This window comes from Myotis lucifugus, unplaced genomic scaffold (assembly GCF_000147115.1).
Source record: "Myotis lucifugus unplaced genomic scaffold, Myoluc2.0 scaffold_1, whole genome shotgun sequence".
Classification (NCBI taxonomy): domain Eukaryota; kingdom Metazoa; phylum Chordata; class Mammalia; order Chiroptera; family Vespertilionidae; genus Myotis; species Myotis lucifugus.
The window spans coordinates 16,566,487-16,587,001 of record NW_005871049.1 but is presented as its reverse complement, the minus strand read 5'-3'; the positions used below and the strand labels follow the sequence as shown (position 1 = coordinate 16,587,001).

The 20,515-nt window shown below is 37.7% G+C and overlaps 1 protein-coding gene across 1 annotated transcript in view; it reads left to right on the top strand.

Annotated features, from left to right (window-relative positions):
* The first annotated feature begins 3,770 nt into the window (after window positions 1–3,770).
* TTC29 (tetratricopeptide repeat domain 29) overlaps window positions 3,771–20,515 on the top strand; it is a 99,908-nt gene continuing 83,163 nt past the window's right edge. Inside the window, exons 1-3 of the mRNA XM_023752838.1 lie at window positions 3,771–3,793; window positions 9,036–9,133; window positions 11,432–11,515. Of these exons, the coding sequence (XP_023608606.1) occupies window positions 9,042–9,133; window positions 11,432–11,515 (176 nt within the window). The 5' untranslated portion in view covers window positions 3,771–3,793; window positions 9,036–9,041. The remainder of the gene's footprint in view (window positions 3,794–9,035; window positions 9,134–11,431; window positions 11,516–20,515) is intronic.

Sequence of the window (20,515 nt, the reverse complement as noted above, 5' to 3'; positions counted from 1 at the left end):
TACACACTGTTTATGTAAGATCAATAAATATTGACTAGATTTCTCCATCTAATTTATTCTACAAATGGAAAATATTTAAACCTCAAAAATATTTTATAGTTTCAATGAGTTAAAAACATATCATCATTGGACATAAATAGAATATTTTGGCCTCACATTTTTTAAAATATATTTTTATTGATTTCAGAGAAGAAGAGAGGGGAAGAGAGAGATAGAAACATCAATGATAAGACAGAATCATCGATAGGCTGCCTCCTGCAAGCCTCCCACTAGGGATCGAGCCCTCAACCCAGGGCATGTGCCCTTGACTGGAATCGAACCAGGACCCCTTAGTTCGCAAGCCAATGCTCTAACCACTGAGCAAAATCAGCTAGGGCTGGCTTCAAATTTTTAAGTGAATTTTATCAAATCTCTATGTAGCAATAGAAAATAAATGTAATTATATATGCTCTTTAGTGCAATTTCTTCATTGAATTTTAGAGTTTCAGCTATTACTTTAGAAAATGTATAATGTTCTAAAATGTTCAGTGTGAAACTTGATATTATCTTTAATGCTTACTAATTTGTGTTTTTTAAAACAAATTTTATTATTTTATTTTTTATCACCTAATACTTTCTTAATTATTGTGTAAACTAGTATTCTGTAGTTGTAAGCAATAGAAATCAACTCTGGTTAACTTTAGAAAAATTAATTTATTGGAATGGTATCAGAGGCCTACAGAATCATTGCGAAGCTGTGAACTAGACTTGGGAAGGGCTGATATCAGGCAGGTCCTACACCTGGAAACCAGCAACTGTCACTGTTACCACAGGGCAGGACACAGCTTCAAGAGGAGATCAGAGACCATCATTCAGATCAGCCTCCAAAATCCAAAGATATACATATAAGCATTTTGGTTGAATATGCAAATTTCAACGAATTATCTTTTACATTAGAATATCTATTCATCTAAGCTATCCCCAATCCTTACTGATGTGAAAGACACCTGTATTTCCATAAGATATATTTTTTTCCTTTTGCAAGTATTTATATTATCAAGGCATGGAATTACCTGCTACTTCTTGCTCTCCGTGTTCTATTAGACTACCTGTCAGGGCATGATCCAGCATAATATTCTGCGAGATGGTAAGATAATTAAGGTCCCTGAAAACTAAATTGCAGCAAAGAGCCAGAGTTGACAGATTTCTGAGTTGGAAAATAAAAGTACACTGCTAACCCTCCTAGGTAACAGCAAATTGCTTCTTTTTTCTTGCTATCAATCAGAATATGGGGTGGGGGCAGTAGATGCTACCTAACAGCAAGAAGGCTCTATTAGAAACAGTAGCACAATTTGAGTTACCATCTGGTCAACCTTGTATTCTTTAAGATATACATCTATGTTATGCAGCTAACACAGATAATTAAAAAAGAATAGTCAAGGAGTTATCACTCCTAAAATTTTCAAGTCTGACATTCCCCCAGAAATGCAGTATTGCTTTTGATTTACTATTTTGGTAGGAAAGTACAGGGTTAGCTGGCAGCTGATCTGTGGTAGCTTTTTGTTTATTTATCTCCAGGGATGCCTGGAGCCATGATACTCCCTTTGGCCAAGATAGGAATAAATGTACTCGCTAGTGATATATAATGTGCTATTTAAAGGTTGAAGCTCCCTTAATTTACCTGTACTACCTTGTCTACCTTGTTTATTAAAAATATATAGTTGATAATCTGCATCTGTTTTACCTGATTATATAGCCTGGTGTTGGCTATGTGATCAGTGGTATATAAAAGACCCTTTGGTAAAAAGGAAAGCCTTGTACACTGTTGGTGAGAATGTAAATTTATATAGCCATTATGGAAAATTAAAACTAGAACTACCATATGACTGGCATTCTCACTTGAGGTATATAGCCAAAGTGCCCTTCAATGGATGAATGGATGAGTGGAAAAGAAAAATGGAAGATATATATATATATATAGATAGATATAGATAGATATCTATATATATATAGATAACTATATAACTATATATATAGATAACTATATAACTATATATATAGATATCTATATATATAGATAACTATATATATATAGATATCTATCTATATCTATCTATATCTATATCTATATATATATATATTGCAAGTAGAATTGATTTATGGTTAATAGAATGACTTGTATTGCTGGCTCCCTCACCTACAGTGTGTGACAGGAGGCAATGAATATAAGCCTTGCTTTCTAGCACAGCTATATTTGGGAATAAGCAACAGGCCTCACTCTCTTGACTTGTCCTCTGTATGTGTGAGAGAATGAGCAAAGAAGTGAGCTTCCTTGCACTTACAAGTGAGAGATGAGATGGAATGATGGGCTGAGATTAACAGGCTGACATTAATCAGTGTAAATATAAAATCTTGAGTTTCAGGTAAAAAAGCACACGCACACACACACAAGATTCTATAAAGAGATCTTGGGTTTTTAGCTCACCACAACTCAAAATTAGATTTTCTTTCTGGAGAAAGAAGGGAAAAGATGGTTCTGGCTGCAACTACGGCTGAGGATGAGGGGATGAGGGGAACGAATTGACTTAACTAGCTCGCTAAAGTGGCATCAGGTCATGGGGGTCACGAATGCCAACCTGAGTGTTTTTCCATCAATCGCGTGGACAGCAGAGAAATGTTGGTGAAATATTGAGAATACAGCGCCATGAAGGGAATGTCTCAGGGCGGCAAATGCCAGGCCGTTGGTCTGGACCTAGAACGAATTTCTGAAAGCGGTCTCACTTTTGAAAGCTGCCTTGTTTGAAAAGCCTGCAGGGTCTAAGGGCCTCCCTGCCCGCCCACCCCAGCCCTCTGCAGGCTCCGCCCCCACAAGGCCCCGCCCCCGTGCCGAGGAGTCTGGGAGCTGCCCCAATCCCGAGCCCCAGTGCAGCCTAACCCCGCCCCGCCCGCCCTGCACCGCCCCCTCTGTATCCCTGGAGACGCTCCGGCGTCTGCTCGCCCAGCCCTGGCTTCGCCAAGTCCTGAAAACAAGAAGGGAAGTCGGGGCAGCGCCGGGGGCCTGCACCTGCCATTGGTGGAGGAGTCACTGAAGGGGAATGGAAAACCAGAGTTCCCCAGAGCCAGTCCACCGAGGTTCGTGACGCAGGGACCAGGCAGGGGCAGGGCTTCCACAGCTCCCAGGAGAGGTGGGCAGTGCCTTCCCTGCCCCCCACGGACCTTCCTGGCTGGTCTAGAGCCTCCCCTCAGAGTTCTTCAGCTGGGGCCCTGGCTCCGCAGTGCACCTGAGCCTGTGAGGACAAATTAGTTGGCCTGTTTAGAACCAGGCAGGAGCAGACAGGGACCTGAGGTGTCCTCAGTTTGGGTAAAGGTAACGCAATCTCATAAATCTGAGCGGTCAAGTGGTTATCCCTAATGTCGCATTTGTATTGGAATAGAGGGTGGGGCAAAAATAGCTGTGAGCACCTGAAACATAGAGTTTATTCTTGATTAATTATTGTATTATTTTACATCTGAACAACTGTAAACCGACTTTTGCCCCACCCTGTAACATAACAATATAGGTAGTGGCATTTCATTGATTAGTGATTAATTTATCCCATAGTGTCTATACTTTTTTTTTTAAAGTTCCTCTAACCTCATAGTAAGTATTTGGTATTTGTTGTATGAATAACGTTTCATGATGTGGGGCGGGGAGAGAAATTGTTCTATTAACTAATTTAAATTTTTTTTCCTTCTCTCCTTCGCTATTATTCTTTACTTCCTGATGTTCAGGCTGAAGTCTAGCTTGGAAAGATCTTCAGCAGAAACCTCCATTGTAAGTCGAGTGAATCATGCCTGTCTTCAAACACTTTCACTAATGTATATTTTGATTAACCCTCAGTAAATATTCATTAGTAGGAAATCTATGTATTTAAAAACTTACCTAACTACCTCCCATGGAGTGCTAGAAGTGTCCAAAAATTATGATGTAGGGGATAAAAATTTAGTGACTCTTCAAACTCATGCTAATTTTAAAAATTCCTTTTGGGAGCGTAGTTATTTGTATTTCTTCGGTAGTTTTCTTTAAACTTTCATAGTAAGAGAACTTGTGGTGATCATATGAAAAGTTCTCATTCTTATAAATGGTTTTGAACATAGTAAAATCCTATTTATTTTGTATTCTCTTGATGACAACTAATACATTTGCTTGCTGAGGTTTGTTGGCTTTTACCCTAAAGTGACTGAATTCTGGAGACAGTGGTCAGCCTCAGGCACTGTCACTCCTAAGTAGACTGTCACACAACGCTAGGCCTCCCCTCCTCCCTGTGTATTTCCTGATGAGGATCTCTCCTGGGAGAGTGGGCAACAACAGGGTTACTCTTTGAAGAATTGTACTTGGAGGCCAGAGATTTAAACTCACACTGTGGGACACATTCAGCCTGACCAGCACTCTCAAACCTTTCATCCCGTGTTTCTCCATTCTCATCTGTCCTTGCATGTGGGGGCCAAATTTAGAGACTAAATATGACCGATACAAGAGCCACCCAGCAGATCAAAGAATCCACCAACGATGAATTGGCTTCAGGCAGCCTTTTGATCTTTGTCTCAGCCCCCCGTGGTGCCACATGCAGCGCGGCCCACTTGCTGGCACTGGAGGGGAGGGGGGGCTGCCTCTGGGTCCTCTTCACAGACTGCTTCCCCCTCAGCTCCTGGGGCTAAGCTCGTTCTGGTACCAGCTAGAGCAGTGGTTCTCAACCTTGGCTGCACATTAGAATCACCTGGGAACCTTTTTAAAATCCTGATTTCTGGGCCTCACCCTCCGGAAATGCTGTTTCTTTGTTACTAATGTTGTGGCCCCACCCCATAACAAAGAAACAGAATTTCCAGAGGATGAGGCCCAGAAATCAGGATTTTTAAAAAGATTCCCAGGTGATTCTAATGTGCAGCCAAGGTTGAGAACCATTGAGCTCGAGGAATACCTCTCCTCTCCCTTACCCGAATCTGAACCATTGCCCTTCCTGCCTTTGCTCCCATCTTGTGTGATTTCCTCTGTGGTCTTGAGCTAGGAGAACCCTGATGAAGCGCCATGGTTAAGGATGTGTTCCATTTCTGCTTCAGGCTCGAGTAGTTTAATTCCTCATGATTAGAGATCACCTAGGAGCTGGGGATACTGGCCATACCAGGAAAACGATACAGCTCAATTTATCAAACAGCAAAAGGCTTTCTTCACTCTGCAGGTAAAAAGTAAGCCTGGAAAAACAGGCCCCAAAGCATGCTTGCATTTTTTTCACACTTATTTTCCCTCTGGCTGCGTCTATATGCTAGATTACAACTATTTTCCAATTCAGCATAAATAAGACTGTATTTATAAAAAAAGATAGTGATTACTTAAATGAGAAAATAATTTGTTACAGGATCCCTTTAAATATTTAATGCATTTCAAATATTAAGTGTGCAAAATTTCAGTACACACATTATCTATTATGGAAAACAAAATATGTGGCCATGTATTGTGAAAAACAAAAATCCCCTTTTTCAAAAGGCATAGGCAAGGTAAAGTGTGGGGTTTAGAGTGGGGAGGGAGCCTGTTTAACTGCCACCCTAACTCTGGCCTGAAACTTTGCAGCATAGATTGCTTGAGGGATATTTTCCCCAATATGCAGTTAATACCTTTTTTCTATTTTATCATTCAGCTCTGATCACCCCCCATTCAGAGTTTGTGCCTTGAGGCTTGCCAGCAGGGCTTGCAATACTTACATTAAACTAAATTTAAGAGTAAAGGTGCTCCTGCTGCTAATGTTCTCAGATCAGAGGAGAGCAAAATGAAGGAACTGGAAGCTGAAACTTTAATGGTAGGAAACATTGACTCAAGTTGTTAGGAGGGAAAAAATCACAGCTGATCTGTGTGACAAAGAAGACCTGTTCCTCTCCCTGTATGACGGTGATGGCGAACCTAGGACACGTGTGTCAGAGGTGACACGCGAACTCATTTTTTTGGTTGATTTTTCTTTGTTAAATGGCATTTAAATATATAAAATAAATATCAAAAATATAAGTCTTTCTTTTACTATGGTTGCAAAGATCAAAAAATTTCTATATGTGACACGGCACCAGAGTTAAGTTAGGGTTTTTCAAAATGCTGACACGCCGAGCTCAAAAGGTTCGCCATCATGCTCTATGACATTTGCATCGGATTTCATTAGTTGTTTATATTTCCTAGCAAAATAATCTAACCCCAGTAAACATTAAAAAGGACAATTTTTATATCCCATACTTGTAGCCCAACTTGGGGAGAGGGTGCTGATACATATCTTGATGGGATATATTGGCTGGATCAGAGCTTCTGGGGACTGGTCCCACTGTTTGTAAGTAGCCTTGTCTTCCTAGTATTTAGAGAAATTACAAGTACTGTTTTCTCATTTTAAAGCACAATTATGCATTCATCACCCCTGCACCAATGCCCTTGTCATGCAAAGTGGGGCTCTCAGAAGAGTCTTGATTCATAGAGGATGGAATGCCCAGACTGAAGCAAGAACGGTCTCTGTTTTCTCCTCTCCTTTTCAAAATCCACTAGGGAGAGACAAGTCAGGGTTAAGAAACTGAGATGGTCCAGATTTGCTCTGTAACATTAGAGGGCTCTGCACATGGCGTCTCACAGTTTCTGTGAAATAGGCTCGTGGGAGGTGGGTTTGGGAGCCTTTGGTGTCCCTTCAAAACTGTACGTGGGGTCCAGCCCTGTGTTGGTCACAATTTGTCACCACATGTTCTGCAAAGGTTGCCATTTAATAAGTTCTGGTTATGCAATAACTCAACTAATTAATGCAACACCTAATCAGAGAAATAGATTTTTTTCAAATTACAAAAGAATTAAGCCACTATATTATGAAGTTATAAAGTATAATACAATGTTTCTAATGTTTGCTATAGATCTTCTATATATTGTGTTTTTTGTGGATTGTCTGTTTTCCCCCCACATCCACCCCTATAATGTAAATTCACAAAGTCAGAGATCTTTGTCTCTTTGTTCACTGTTGTATCTTCAACACCTAGAATAGTATCTAGCACCAAGTAGTACCTTAATCCGTTGAATATATTCAAGGTCTAGATTGATGATGATTTACCCTATGTCACAAAGGTAGTAAATCCTGGAGGTAAATAATGTAAAAACCAAAAGCAAGCCTTCCTGTTGCTTGGTGGGGCTCATGGTAGAGGTCAAAACTGATGGACATAGTGGTGGTGGAATCAAGAGGCTCTGGCTTTGGGGTGCCTTTCTACTTAACAGTAAAAGTGTAGGTTCTTTGGCACCTAAAAGCCCTCACAGCATGTGACAATTTCATCATTCTGTGTCCACTGACATTGTTTCCACACTTCTTCCTCTTCGGAGTAAGGTTTAGATAACTTGGTTTGTTTGTTTGGTTTTTAAAAAAATATATTTTATTGATTTTTTTACAGAGAGGAAGGGAGAGGGATAGAGAGTTAGAAACATCGATGAGAGAGAAACATCGATCAGCTGCCTCCTGCACACTCCCTACTGGGGATGTGCCTGCAACCAAGGTACATGCCCTTGACCAGAATTGAACCTGGGACCCTTGAGTCTGCAGGCTGACGCTCTATCCACTGAGCCAAACCGGTCAGGGCTAGATAACTTGGTTTTATAGACTCACTTTTTTTTTTAAACATTTTTTTTAAAATATATTTTATTGATTTTTTACAGAGAGGAAGGGAGAGGGATAGAGAGTTAGAAGCATCGATGAGAGAGAAACATCCATCAGCCGCCTCCTGCACACCCCCTACTGGGGATGTGCCTGCAACCAAGGTACATGCCCTTGACTGGAATCGAACCTGGGACCCTTCAGTCCACAGTCCGACACTCTATCCACTGAGCCAAACCGGCTATGGCCTCACTTTTATTATTATCACTCATCTTCCCCACTGTGACTAATTGCATTTCCCAAAGATGGCCCCTATAATATCGTTCATCTCACATTCTTTCTGTCAATGTGACTTTGATGCTCTCTCATCAACTGGGGGGTCTATATTCACTAGCTTTGAATTCACAACTGGAGGGCCTATTATTACAGCAGAAGTGATGCTATGTAACTCCCAAGGCCAGGCCCTAAAAGGGGAACAGCTTCCACCTGGCTTTTCTTAGGGATACTTGCCTTTGGACCCCTAAGCTGCCAAGTAAGAAGTCTAGGTTCACCATGCTGTGAGGAAGCTCAAGCCATATGGAAAGGCCACTTGTACATATTCTGCCAGAGACCCCAGTTGATGTCCCAGCTAATAGTTAGCATCAACTATCAGATATAGGAGTAAAGACACATACAGATGCTTTCTGCTTCCCCTCATTGAGTTACCCCCAACTTCTAAGTCTTCCCAGCAGAGGTCCCTGCCATTGTGCGGTAGTGAAAAGCCAGTCCATTGTGCCTTATCCTAATTCCTGACCACAAAAAGTGTGAACGATAATAAAATGATTATTGTTTGAATTAATCTTTTTTAAAACCACTGTGTTTCGAAGTGATTTGTTACACTGTTTTCTTTGTGTGTCTCTCATGACAGCTGTCTCCATGTTGAGAATTATTCTTGGCATCTGTCCTTTCTAAGGGAAAGCCTTTATTTGTGAATGATAAAGTTTTTTAGAAAATAGAAAAATATGAGCAATTTTCAATTATTGATCATAGCAGGCAAGCAAAGCATGAACATTTGAAATTCGTAGCTGCCCTAAAAATCTTTACTTTTTAATTGCAATCATTTCTCTTATACCAACACTCCTGATTGACTGAATTTTCAACTCATTAATCAGATTTTCTCCTTCATGGTAGAGAGGCAGACAAGTAATAAATTGGCCACAAGGCATCTAGTAGAGGAAAATAATGAGAGAAGTAACCTGTGGAATTCACTCACTGAGTATCTGCCCCTATAATGAATAACAGAGCTATAGCTCTGTGTACACCCAGGCATTCTCAGCTCAGATGATAGACTGTGGATCTAACAATGTCCTAAAATATTCTTTGAAAGATTTATTCTTTAAAATACCATTTCTGTGTGTGTGTGTGTATGTGTGTGTTTATTTGTAGTCTGGAATGACGACCCTACCCCCACTGCCCATGTCACGCCCCAAGCTTACAGCCTTAGCCAGAGAGAAGCTGCCATGCTCCCCCAGAACAACGCCACGGTACGTGACCCTGGTTTTCATTTCTCTTCCTACAGAATAAACTCCTTCCTGTAAGAATGCTAATAACATGTCTCAGAAAACAAGGTGTTTAAAGGCAAAAGTATATTGTTATATTTAGAGTATTCAAATGTGTGGTGTTAAAAGAATTGATGGACTTCACTTAAATATTAAGAATATATTTATTTAACAAGCTAGTGCTCATTTGATAATTTTATTTCATACTAGAAGCCCGGTGCACAGATTCGTGCACCGGTGGGGTCCCTCAGCCTGGCCTGTACCCTCTGCAATCCAGGATCCCTCAGAGGATGTCGGAGAGCCAGTTTCAGCCTGATCCCTGCAGGCCAGGCCAAGGGCCCCCACTGGTGCACAAATTTATGCACCAGGCCAGTTTTGGCCCAATCCCCGCAGGCCAGGCCAAGGGACCTCGCTGGTGCACGAATCCATGCACCGGGCCTCTAGTATGCATATAAAATCTTCGGCTAATCTCTTTCCGCTCTACCCCTCCCCCCTTCCCTCTGAGATTCATCACTCTGTTCCATGTTTCCATGCCTGTGCATTGAGCGTCTGCCCCCTGGTGGTCAGTGTGCATCATAGCTATCAGTCAAATGGTAGAACGGTCACTTAGGCTTTTAGATAGATAGATAGATAGATAGATAGATAGATAGATAGATAGATTGATTCCCATTATATCATAGTTGCTATAAAGCTTTGAAAATACATTTTTTTTTAAAAATGTGTATGGAGAACAAAATGCAGAAGCTTTAGGAATGAATAGTGTCTGGCTTCCAATCCACAAGGTCCTGAATACTGATTTCTGCTTTGGGGGAAGGAAGACACAGTCTTACCAGTAGGGTAGATTGGCAGGCACGATTTAGCTCCTGAAATGACCGTGGGGCCTGCAAACACACTATCTAACTGCTGCTGCCAGTGAGGGGCTGCAGAACCTCAGAGTTGTAGCCCGGAAACTGCAGGACAGAGAACTTGATGTATTTTGTCATAATTATGAATATTAACTAATATTGCATTTATAATTGTATTGATGTTTAATAATGCACATACTCTTTATCAATATAAATAATTTGCACATCTTGGTCTGATTATTTTTTTTACATACATGCTTTTCAATTCCTGCCAAGCATAATGATCAAAGATAGTATTATGAGACTACTTTGTTCTGAAAAACATCATACCTCATTTTCAGTATTTCTGGGAAAGACCAAAGCCCCTGGACCAAATAAATACATTTAGCTAGACTACATAAAAAACACTTTTATAATAGCAAATCAAATTTTATTTTCATATTTTTCAAAAAATAATTTTTATAAATACATAATTCCAGGATATATATTGTTATGGTGGTATAACTGATATATTATATTATACAAAGATACATATGTATATATGCTAGTATATATATTTTACTTTTGAGCAATGTGAAATATTAACACAGCCTGAAAAATATTCTTCTTATTCTTGTTTTTAATTATTGAAATTACATTTCCTTTACAATATGAGTAAAAATATAGCCAATCTCACATCTCCAAAATAAGATGGATTTTCAAAGAAAACTTTTTCTTGTATTTGTATTGAATAAAAACATTTTTTATCCTAACCATTTAAAGCAAAGTTTTGTATCAACATTCTCCATTACTTCCGAATAAAAATAGATAATTGTTCAGTTCCATACTCCCATGCTTATAAACTATTAATAATATGCTTATATTTAAAGGTTCAAGGGAGTGTAAAGAATAAAACACTATACATGTAATATATTTCTCAGTAAAGTGTTCTTAAAATCACTTTGAACTTTTAATAATTATTTGAGTTTTATCTATGACTTAAAAAAACACTCAAGCAGCATTTCAGAGCAAATTTGTTAATGTTTGGAACAAATAAATGTTACACATTTGTATCCAATAGGTAGTCTTAGTTCAAGATTCTGTGCCAAACAGAATATGGCTTCATGAAAGTTATACTGTGAAACAGCATGAGTAAAATGGAAGATCTCCTAAGTTTTGAGTAAAAAAATTCCATTAATTAAAAAATGCAGATTATTTTAATGTGTTTGGTTTTTATTTGTTTACACACTGGGTTTAATATTCTTCCCTGCCTCTTTCATATGAGAAAATGAAAATTTAGAAATTATCAATCAATAACCTTACTCTACAGCTACTACAGAACATTTATTATATATGGTTTTATGCCCTGAATATTTGTGCTCTCCTGGTGGCATTTTATGTTTGGTAGCTTTTCTACTCAATAAGGCACTGCTTTATTATTTCTTTCCATTTCATTTAGGTCTGAGTTGATCAAAGAAAAAGATGACATAGATCGTTATCTGGAGGTGAAGATCAAAGGATTGTCAAAAGAAGAGGTTGCTGCGTAAGTATAACCTCTTAAAGGCACTTTAATATAAAGTTTGTTTCTTTTGTCTTGATTCCTTATTGAAATTTCAGTTTTCCTGTGCAGTACACCTTTTCATTGGAACTTGACATTTAAAAATTAAAGCTCATATTAAATAGTGATAAGTCATGTCTATTGATCTTACACATATCAAAGTCTTTAATTTTATGGCTCTCAAAATTCTCATATTTACCAAGCTATTATACTGTCACATTTGTAATATTTTAGTTAAATCTGTGCCGTTTATTGCTTATTAACCTCCATTTTAAGGTGTGTTGCCTCCATGTGGGTGAAAAAAAGCTTTAAGAGAAAGATTCATATATCTTTTTTTCCTAGTGATTAAAAAATAATTCTTACTAGTGTGTTTCCTCCCCAACCCAGAACCCACAAAAGATTTAATGAATCATAGTTTATTGGTTAATTTTTAAATAATTCTAAATTGTATGAATTTAGTTTTTAAATAAACAATGTAAACTTTGCCATTTTACCACTAGTTAGAAGCTAATTTATGTTGAGTGTAAAAACAATTTAAAAAATCCATGTAGCAGAGCTGCCTCAAACTGATTGCCAAACTGCAGTGGGAAGGCCAGAGAGAGTTGGGGGGCAGGAGGGAGGGGAGCAAGAGATCAACCGAAGGACTTGTATGCATGCATATAAGCATAACTAATGGACATAAGACACTGGGGGGTAAGGAAGGGTAGGGGTGTGTCAAGGGCGGGGGGGGGGGGAAAAAGGACACTTATGTAATACCCTTTGTAATACTTTAAGCGAAAAATAAAAAAATATTTAAAAAAAAAAAAAAAAAGAAAAAAAAAAAAAAAGAAAAAATAAAAAATCCATGTAGGTTAGTGATAAATAAATAAAAAAATAGCTAAACAGGTTTATATTTCTTACCTATAGACTTGGTGATTCTGTTATCAGATCTTTAGTTGTAAGCATTGAAAAATCAAATCTTACAAATGCATGTGCATCTTGTAGAATTCATTAAATCATCCAATTAAAATATTTTATGAAGAAATACTTTAAAAATTATATTAGTATTGTCCAGGACTAATGAAAAAGTATTCCTAATGATATTTTTGATATAGATTTTTATATGATCTAAAATTCTAAGTTTCTTGATGTATTTCCTTTTATCAGATATTATTTTGCCAATTTGAATATGACAGAAATAGGGAATAGCTCATTCTGTTGGTAGATACTTTATTTTATGGAGTGAAAAATTTTACAGTAGCTGTAAGCACTTCTTCCTTGGAGCTCTACTGACTGCCATATGTAGTATCTGAGACCTTTTGTTAAATGCTCTTCTGGTTGTTAATTTGTTAACTTCCCATGGTAGCCTGTTGGGTAAAATTAAAGGTCAATATTGTCTGATTACGTACTTCTTAAAAGAAAAGTACATATGAGTGACACTTGCATTCTGATTTAAATATAAGAACACCCAAACAGCTGTAAGTGGCTTAAGAATTTGGGCTTTAGTTTGGAATTAAACTTCTTCTTCAATAATTTAACAAGCTGGAAATCCATATATGTAAAATCTGCTAAGCTCTCAGTCGGTATTGAAGAAAACTTTGATCTAAGACAATGCAAAATAGGCTATAGTGATGCGTATTCTCTTAATAATATATTTTTTCACTAAGGAGATTACCAGATTGATTTTAAATTCAACAAGTAGCACTGGGTAAATTTCAGTCCTTAATATTGCATTTTTCTTAAAGCTACCCATCTGTCTCTAAAGTATTCAGACCTTCATTAAACAGCACCCTCTCTCACCTTCCAGCTTTAGTGTATTGCCATTCCTTTGGCCTAGAATGTGTTTTCCCTTTACCATGTCCTGGCTGACTGTTACTCATTCTTAAATGGCTCAACTATATTAGGTAACCTTGCTAGCCTAATACCTGTAATGAAACCTACTCTAAGACCTACAATACCCAGAATGCCTCCCATCATGGCACTTATAGCTTTGTATCGATATGGCTACTTTGTGTCCTCTCCTAGACCAGTGATGGCGAACCTATGACACGCGTGTCAGAGGTGACAACGTGAACTCATTTTTTTGGTTGAGTTTTCTTTGTTAAATGGCATTTAAATATATAAAATAAATATCTAAAATACAAGTCTTTGTTTTACTATGGTTGCAAATATCAAAACATTTCTATATGTGACACGGCACCAGAGTTAAGTTAGGGTTTTTCAAAATGCTGACACGCCGAGCTCAAAAGGTTCGCCATCACTGTCCTAGACGATCAGCTCCAGGAGGGCTGGAGCCATGGATGCTCACGTGTGTCTTTAGTGCTCATACCTGTCTCACAGGTTTTGAGCCAGGTACGAGGATATCAATGAATGGTGAGCATTTGTCCCTTCATCGCCTTGTACATGGGCCCTGTCTAAAATGCCCTCCTCTTTCCCCACTCCTGTGTACCTGCTAAACTTTTTCTCTTCCAGCCTCTGCCTGCTTCTTGCTCTGTGAGGCCTCCTCTGGCTCCTCCTCACCCACATGCTCGAGTTCAGGGCTCCTGCTTGAGCTCTCTTTAGTAACCACTGACAATCATGTTTGCATGGGGTTTTTCCTTCCTGATTAATGTTTAACAAACTATAGAATGTGACCCATTAGTGGGTAGTGGTTATGACCCATCTGTTTGGGGATCATGACCAGCATTTAAAAAAATGAAAGGGAGGAGAGTAAAATAGAGCTTTAGAAAGGCATGCTTTGCACAGAGTAAGGCTAATATTGGGAGGGCGCCCAATGTAATGAAATAGAGTGCGGGTTCTACTACCAGACTCCCCAGACGCCAGCTTCACGCTACTAGCACTGGTTGATTTTGGCTGAGCACTTAACCTTCCAGTGTCTCACTTTCCTCATCTGAAAAAAAATAGGGATAATAATGATAGGGCCTGGCTCATTCATAGTTATGAGGATTGAGTTGTTATTTATTAAGAGATGGGAACATGTTGAGTAGTATTGGTCTTGAACTTTTGCTTCATAGACATGCATAAAGCAAATACATGTGTACATGTACTGAATGGTAATAGAAAAGTCTTTCTTACTGTGAATTGCCAAGGAAAGGACTCTGCTCTAGACTTAGAGTCCTTTGCAAGCAGGGATTGTTTTTCATTCTCCTTTTAAGACTCTTCTGACTTACACAAAATACCACTTTATTGCTTGCTTACTTTCTTTGTAGGAAGGATTGAAGAAATTTAAAGTTAACGTTTTATATTACACAGCTGTCAGATTATAAATAGAAAATAAAAGGCAAATGAAGGAGAAGTAGGTAAATATGCTTCCCACTAGAGTTAATATAGTTCCCCTGAGGAAACATTAAGTTTCACTCTGAACTCCTGGGCAGACTGGGCAAAAAGGGAGAGGTAATGGACTATGCATTTCTCATTACCTGAGGAAAGGAAACATATCAATTCTTCAAGAGAAACAAGCTTTTCCCTGATAATAAATTCCAAAAGGAAGTTATCACATGACATCATATAAGGAAAATGGAGCAACATATTATAACTTTGCATACCTAATAAATAACAAAATGGATATTTTGCTTGTCATAAATATTATATCTCTTAGATAGGTTTTACTTCAAGCAAGATAGCAATGGGTAAGATATATTAAATGAATCCTGTAAGCTGGTCTGTTTTAAGTGATCCTTACAATAACCCTGTGAAGAGCTGACATTGCTGACAGAGACCAAGGCAGAGAGAGGTTCGGTAATTTGACCAGGGGGATCTAATGTTATAAATAAGCTGAAGCAATAAGATAGGAAAAGTGATTCATAGAGAGGAAGGAATGACTAAGCGAGACAGAAAATGGATCAGTCATACATGGGAGATCAGAATTCCAGACTCCTCCAAATTACCATTACCACTGTGGCTCTGGAACCTCCCTTCGGGTCTACCTCATGAGGATGCGGTCATTCTGTAATCCTGACTCAGACATCCATAAGCTCTCGTTTAGCTAGTCTGGAACAACCTCTTATCCTACAACCAGAGCAGCCAGAGAAATATATTACTAGACAGGGAATTGTCTTAAAAATTTAGTTTAGTGGGTTTTTTCCCCACTGGAAGATCAAGATCAAAATGGATAGCGAAGCACATTTCCTTCCTATATTTGAATTTACAACATAGAAGTACAAAAGATGGTAAAGTCTCAACATAATGAGAAAGAAGAGGGAAAAAAATGAGAGCTTCCAGGATTTCCAGATATATATTTTAAGAAAGCAGTTGGAATATTGCCAAGGATAAAAAGTGACATTTCATAATGATTAAAAGAGGTGGTTTATAAAAAAGACATCCTAAATGTTTATGTTCCTAATGACAGACTTCAAAATACATAAAACAAAAAAATGATAGAAAGAAAAGGAGAAACAGTAAGTCCACAATTACAATTAGAGATTCTAACACTGCTCTCTCAATAATTGATAGAAAAATTAGTATTATTGAAGACTTGAATAATACCATGGATCAGCTTAATTGACATTTAGAGAACATTCCACAACATCAGAACACACACTATTTTCAAATGTACATTGAACATTCACCAAAGGAGATTATATTCTGAGCTATAAAATAAAACAAAAATGAAAGGATTTATATCCTACAAATTATTTTCTCTTACAACAATTAAATCAAGTTATAAATAATTGCAGGAAGATCTCTGGAAAACCCCCCACCCCCAAAAAAATTTTTTGGGGAAACTAGACAGTATACTTGTAAATAAACTATGGATCAAAGAAAAAAATCACAAGACAAATTAGAAAATATTTTGAACTGAGTAAAAGAGGAAACATGGTATGGAATACAGCTAAAGTAGTGCTAAAGGGACGTTTATAGCATTAAAATGCTTATATTAGAAAAATAGAAATGTCTAAAAATCAGTGTCCTAAGCTTTCATTTAAAAAAAATAGAAAAAAATTATTTAAACTTAGTTAGCAGAGGAACAGGAGAGCAGAAAACAAAAACATTAGAGAAAAATCAATGAAACTAAAAACTAGTTCTCTTAAAATATCAATAAAATTGATTAGCATCTAGTCAGACTGGTCAAAGAAAAAGGGAGGAGACACAATAAACCCTTTCAGAAATGAAAAGACACATCAGTATAGATTGTCCTAATATATAAAGAGCCAGGGTCCGTCATGACTGAAACATCCAGATGGACGACCAACCACCAGGGTAGGGTGCTGGCCAGCGCGGTGGAAGTCAGTCCTAGATCCCAGTGGCCTGCAGCGGGAGCCGGTCCTGGGTCCCGGTGGCCCATGGCACAGCAGCGGGAGGGAGCTATGGGCCCCGGCCGCCCGCAGCATGGTGGTGGCAGGAGGGAGCTGTGGGAACGGAGCCATGCTGCCATTGAACTGGCCTCTGGGTCCCTCCCCCCACCCACAGGCTCAAGGGAACTGGCATCTTGGTCCCTACCCCTGGCCCTCAGGCTCCAGAAACTGGAGCCATGCTGAGATTGGACTGGCCTTTTGGTCCCTCCCCCCTCCCACAGGCTCTGGGGAACCGGAGCCATGCTGCAATCGAACTGGCCTCTTGGTCCTTACCTCCCCCAGCTCACAGGCCCAGGGAACCAGAGCCATGCTGTGATGGGACTGGACCCTACCCGAGGGGTTCCAGATTGTGAGAGCGTGCAGGCTGGGCTGAGAGAGCCCCCCTGAGTGCACGAATTTTTGTGCACTGGGCCTCTAGTACAAATATAAGAATGCTACTTAGGGAAAAAGCATTATGCTGATAAACAACTTATATGGAATGGCTAAATTTCTTGAAAGACACTGCCAAGTTGGCTTAAGTAGAAATAGATAAAACAGAAGGTTTATCTCCCTTAAAGACATTGAATTAGTCATTTAAAACCTCATAAAGAAAATTCCAGGTCCATATGGCTTCGCTGGTGCATTCTACCTAACTTGTGAGGAGGAAATAAGGCCAATTTGGCTCATATTCTTCAAGAAAATAGAAAAGGAGGAAATACTTCTGAACTCCTCTACCAGACTGGAATTACCCTGATACCAGAATCAGGAAGAGACAGTTCATAAAAGGAAAACTATAGGATAATATCTCTCATGAACAATGATGCAAAAAATCTTAAAGAAAAAAATTCAAAATGAAACTAAATAAATAGAAAAACCTCTGCTTTAAGAAGCCTCAATCTTATGTAAACAAAAAATATTACACAAAGTGTATGTTCTGCCAAAGTAATACATTAAAAGGTTTTTTTCTGGACACAAAGTGCATTATGTACACTATCTGTACTTTGCTTTTTGTATTAATATATTTTGAAGGTCACTACAAAAAAATCTTAAAGAATAGTAACAGTTGGCCTGAGCTCCTGCCAGGGAGGCTGTGCACCATGCAAAGTCCTTTCCATTTGGCCTTGGTGCAAGGAATACCCAGCCTTGCTCTCCTGACCCGCACTCCCCAGAAGGAAGCCCACAAACAGAGGGAGTGCAAGCATGCTTACCTGTGTTAAGAAACCTAGAACTTCACCATGGCTGGGGTGGCTCCATTGGTTGAGCATTGGTTCCGATGAACAGAGAGGACACCAGTTTGATTCCTGGTTTTAGGTTTGATCCCCAGTAGGGAGCCTGCAGGAGGCAGCCAATAGATGTTTCTCACATCCAGTGTCACTCTCTCTCTCTAAAATATCAATAAAAACATATCTTTTTTAAAAAAAGAAACCTAGAACTTCATTATCATAAACAAACAAATATACTCTGATATTTGAGAATATAACACAACACAAAAGAAAGAAAAGGTGAACAAAAGAATACTCAGCCTGAGCTGAAACAAAGTTTCCACAGGGAAAGGAGACCTTTTAAAGATTTCCAGATTGTTTTTTACAGACATTGTAGAAAATCTTGTAAGATGTACCTGATGCTATGAAAGACTTTAAAGAAATGGAGTTTTTTTATTGTACAAAGATTTGTCTTTTTATATAACCAGTTACTTTGTTTTATGGGTCAAATTTTTGGTTTGTGTTTATTCATTATGGATTTACCTTTAATATTTTCTTCCCTGTACTTTATTTGACTTCATGTCATTGGTTATTTTCTTAGGATTTCTTTTCTAGCATCCTGAGTTGAAAGCTAGCTTCTTCACTTGTCCAAGTTGTTCTTGTTTTCTAGCAAATACATTTAAATTATAAATTTCCTTTTGAGTACCATGATGACTTCCTCCCCCAGGACCTGATATTTAATTTTTATTCTCTCACTTCTAAATCTATGAAAATCTCCAAGATGGTTTCCTCTTTAAGCAATGAATAATTTAGAAATATATTTGTAAATTTTCAGGTGAACAATTTTTTCTCATCTTTTTTTTTTAATGAGAGGATTCAGGATTGTGAAGTGAATTTTTGTGCTCAATAAATGAACCCTATATGATATCAGTTAATGAAATTTCTAGTGTGTCCAGTACATGGTCAATTTTTATAAATATTTCTTGTACTTTTGAAAAATATGTATTTTCAATTTATTTGGTAGACAATTCTATCAGAATCTAATAATTAGATTGAGCCTGTTATTTTGGTCAAGCTCAACAGTTGTTATTCAAAACTTTCTTTGAAATATATATTTTTTTCCTCACCCACAGATATACTTTTTATTGATTTTTAGAGAAAGGAAAGGAGAGAAATATAGAGAAACATCTATGTGAACCCTCCACCTTTCAGTGCATGGGACGATGCTCCAACCAACTGAGTCACACTGGCCAGGGCTATATAAAACTTTTCAACCTCTACTTTATTTGTAATCTTCGGGGGTGGGGAGAGGCATTAAAATAAATTTCTCCTTTTTCTGAAATGTTTATAAATCTTGAATCTATGTTATTAGATGTATTGTTTCCTAATTGCTATATTTTTCAGAAAATTAATCTATTTATGAATCACTGATATGTGTATGCCCTTTAATATTTTATGACTTCTTTTTTGCTTTATGTTAATCAAGGTATACAAGCTCTCTTTTTGTTGGCATTTTCACTATTATATGAAAATACAGAAGAAACAAATGACATGTTCTCTGTCTCAAGGAAGTTTTAATCCCTAATATATCTATTTTTACTATTTCCTAAACATTTGAATTCAAAGCTCTTTTATTTTCTCACCTCACAAATACTTCCTTTAGTTCTTACAATATTCTTATTCGTATACATATTTGATTTTATATACCTTATGCTCTCAGTTATAAGTAAGAATTTTCTGAATGTTTGAGTTAGCTACAATAAAATTAATACAACATTCAGGAAAAGAAGATATTATTTGCAAGTATTGTCTAACCAAAGCTTCAAAAATGATTGATTTATTTTTTGGTTTTATTAATTTAGTTTTTACTAAATGGAAAACAAAATGTATGTTCTGGAAGTTTGATCACTGTGTACACATGGCCTGTGAGGAATCCTGGCCCAGCTCTTCCTATGTGCAGTACAGCCCTCCTTTGTTATGGTAATTAAAGAGCAGACAATACGAAAGGTTTCTTCACAAAGCTTACAATTTGGTAATTATCTTTTAAGCATTCAAGTTTGAAAGGGGAAAAACGTATGCTTAAAGTATCTTTGATACGGGGAAAATTAAAATATGTTTCGTGAAAAGATGAGTATTCCACAATAGAAACTTAAAAACTCAAATAAATGAGGTCACCTGCTGCCCTAAAATAACCAGAACTTGACATTTCTCTTCAGTTAAATTTACTGCAGATTTCTTATCCAAGAAATAGAAAAGGACAGAGCTGGAATGAGCCTAAAAATTATTTGGTTTAGTTTTTAATTTATTTTATCCAAAAAAGTCAAAAGAGTGTAGTTAACAGGATACCAATGGGTAGTTTGTAATGATCAGTTTATAAAGATATTTTTTTTCTTATGACAAAAGAAATGTCATAATGAAGAACTGTAACTGCAGTTTTGTTACTTACTCTTACACTATGGTTCATTATGTTGCTGAATAGAGCATGAATAGTATTTTGTTTTCATTTTTAATTTACATGATTTTTCCCTTTG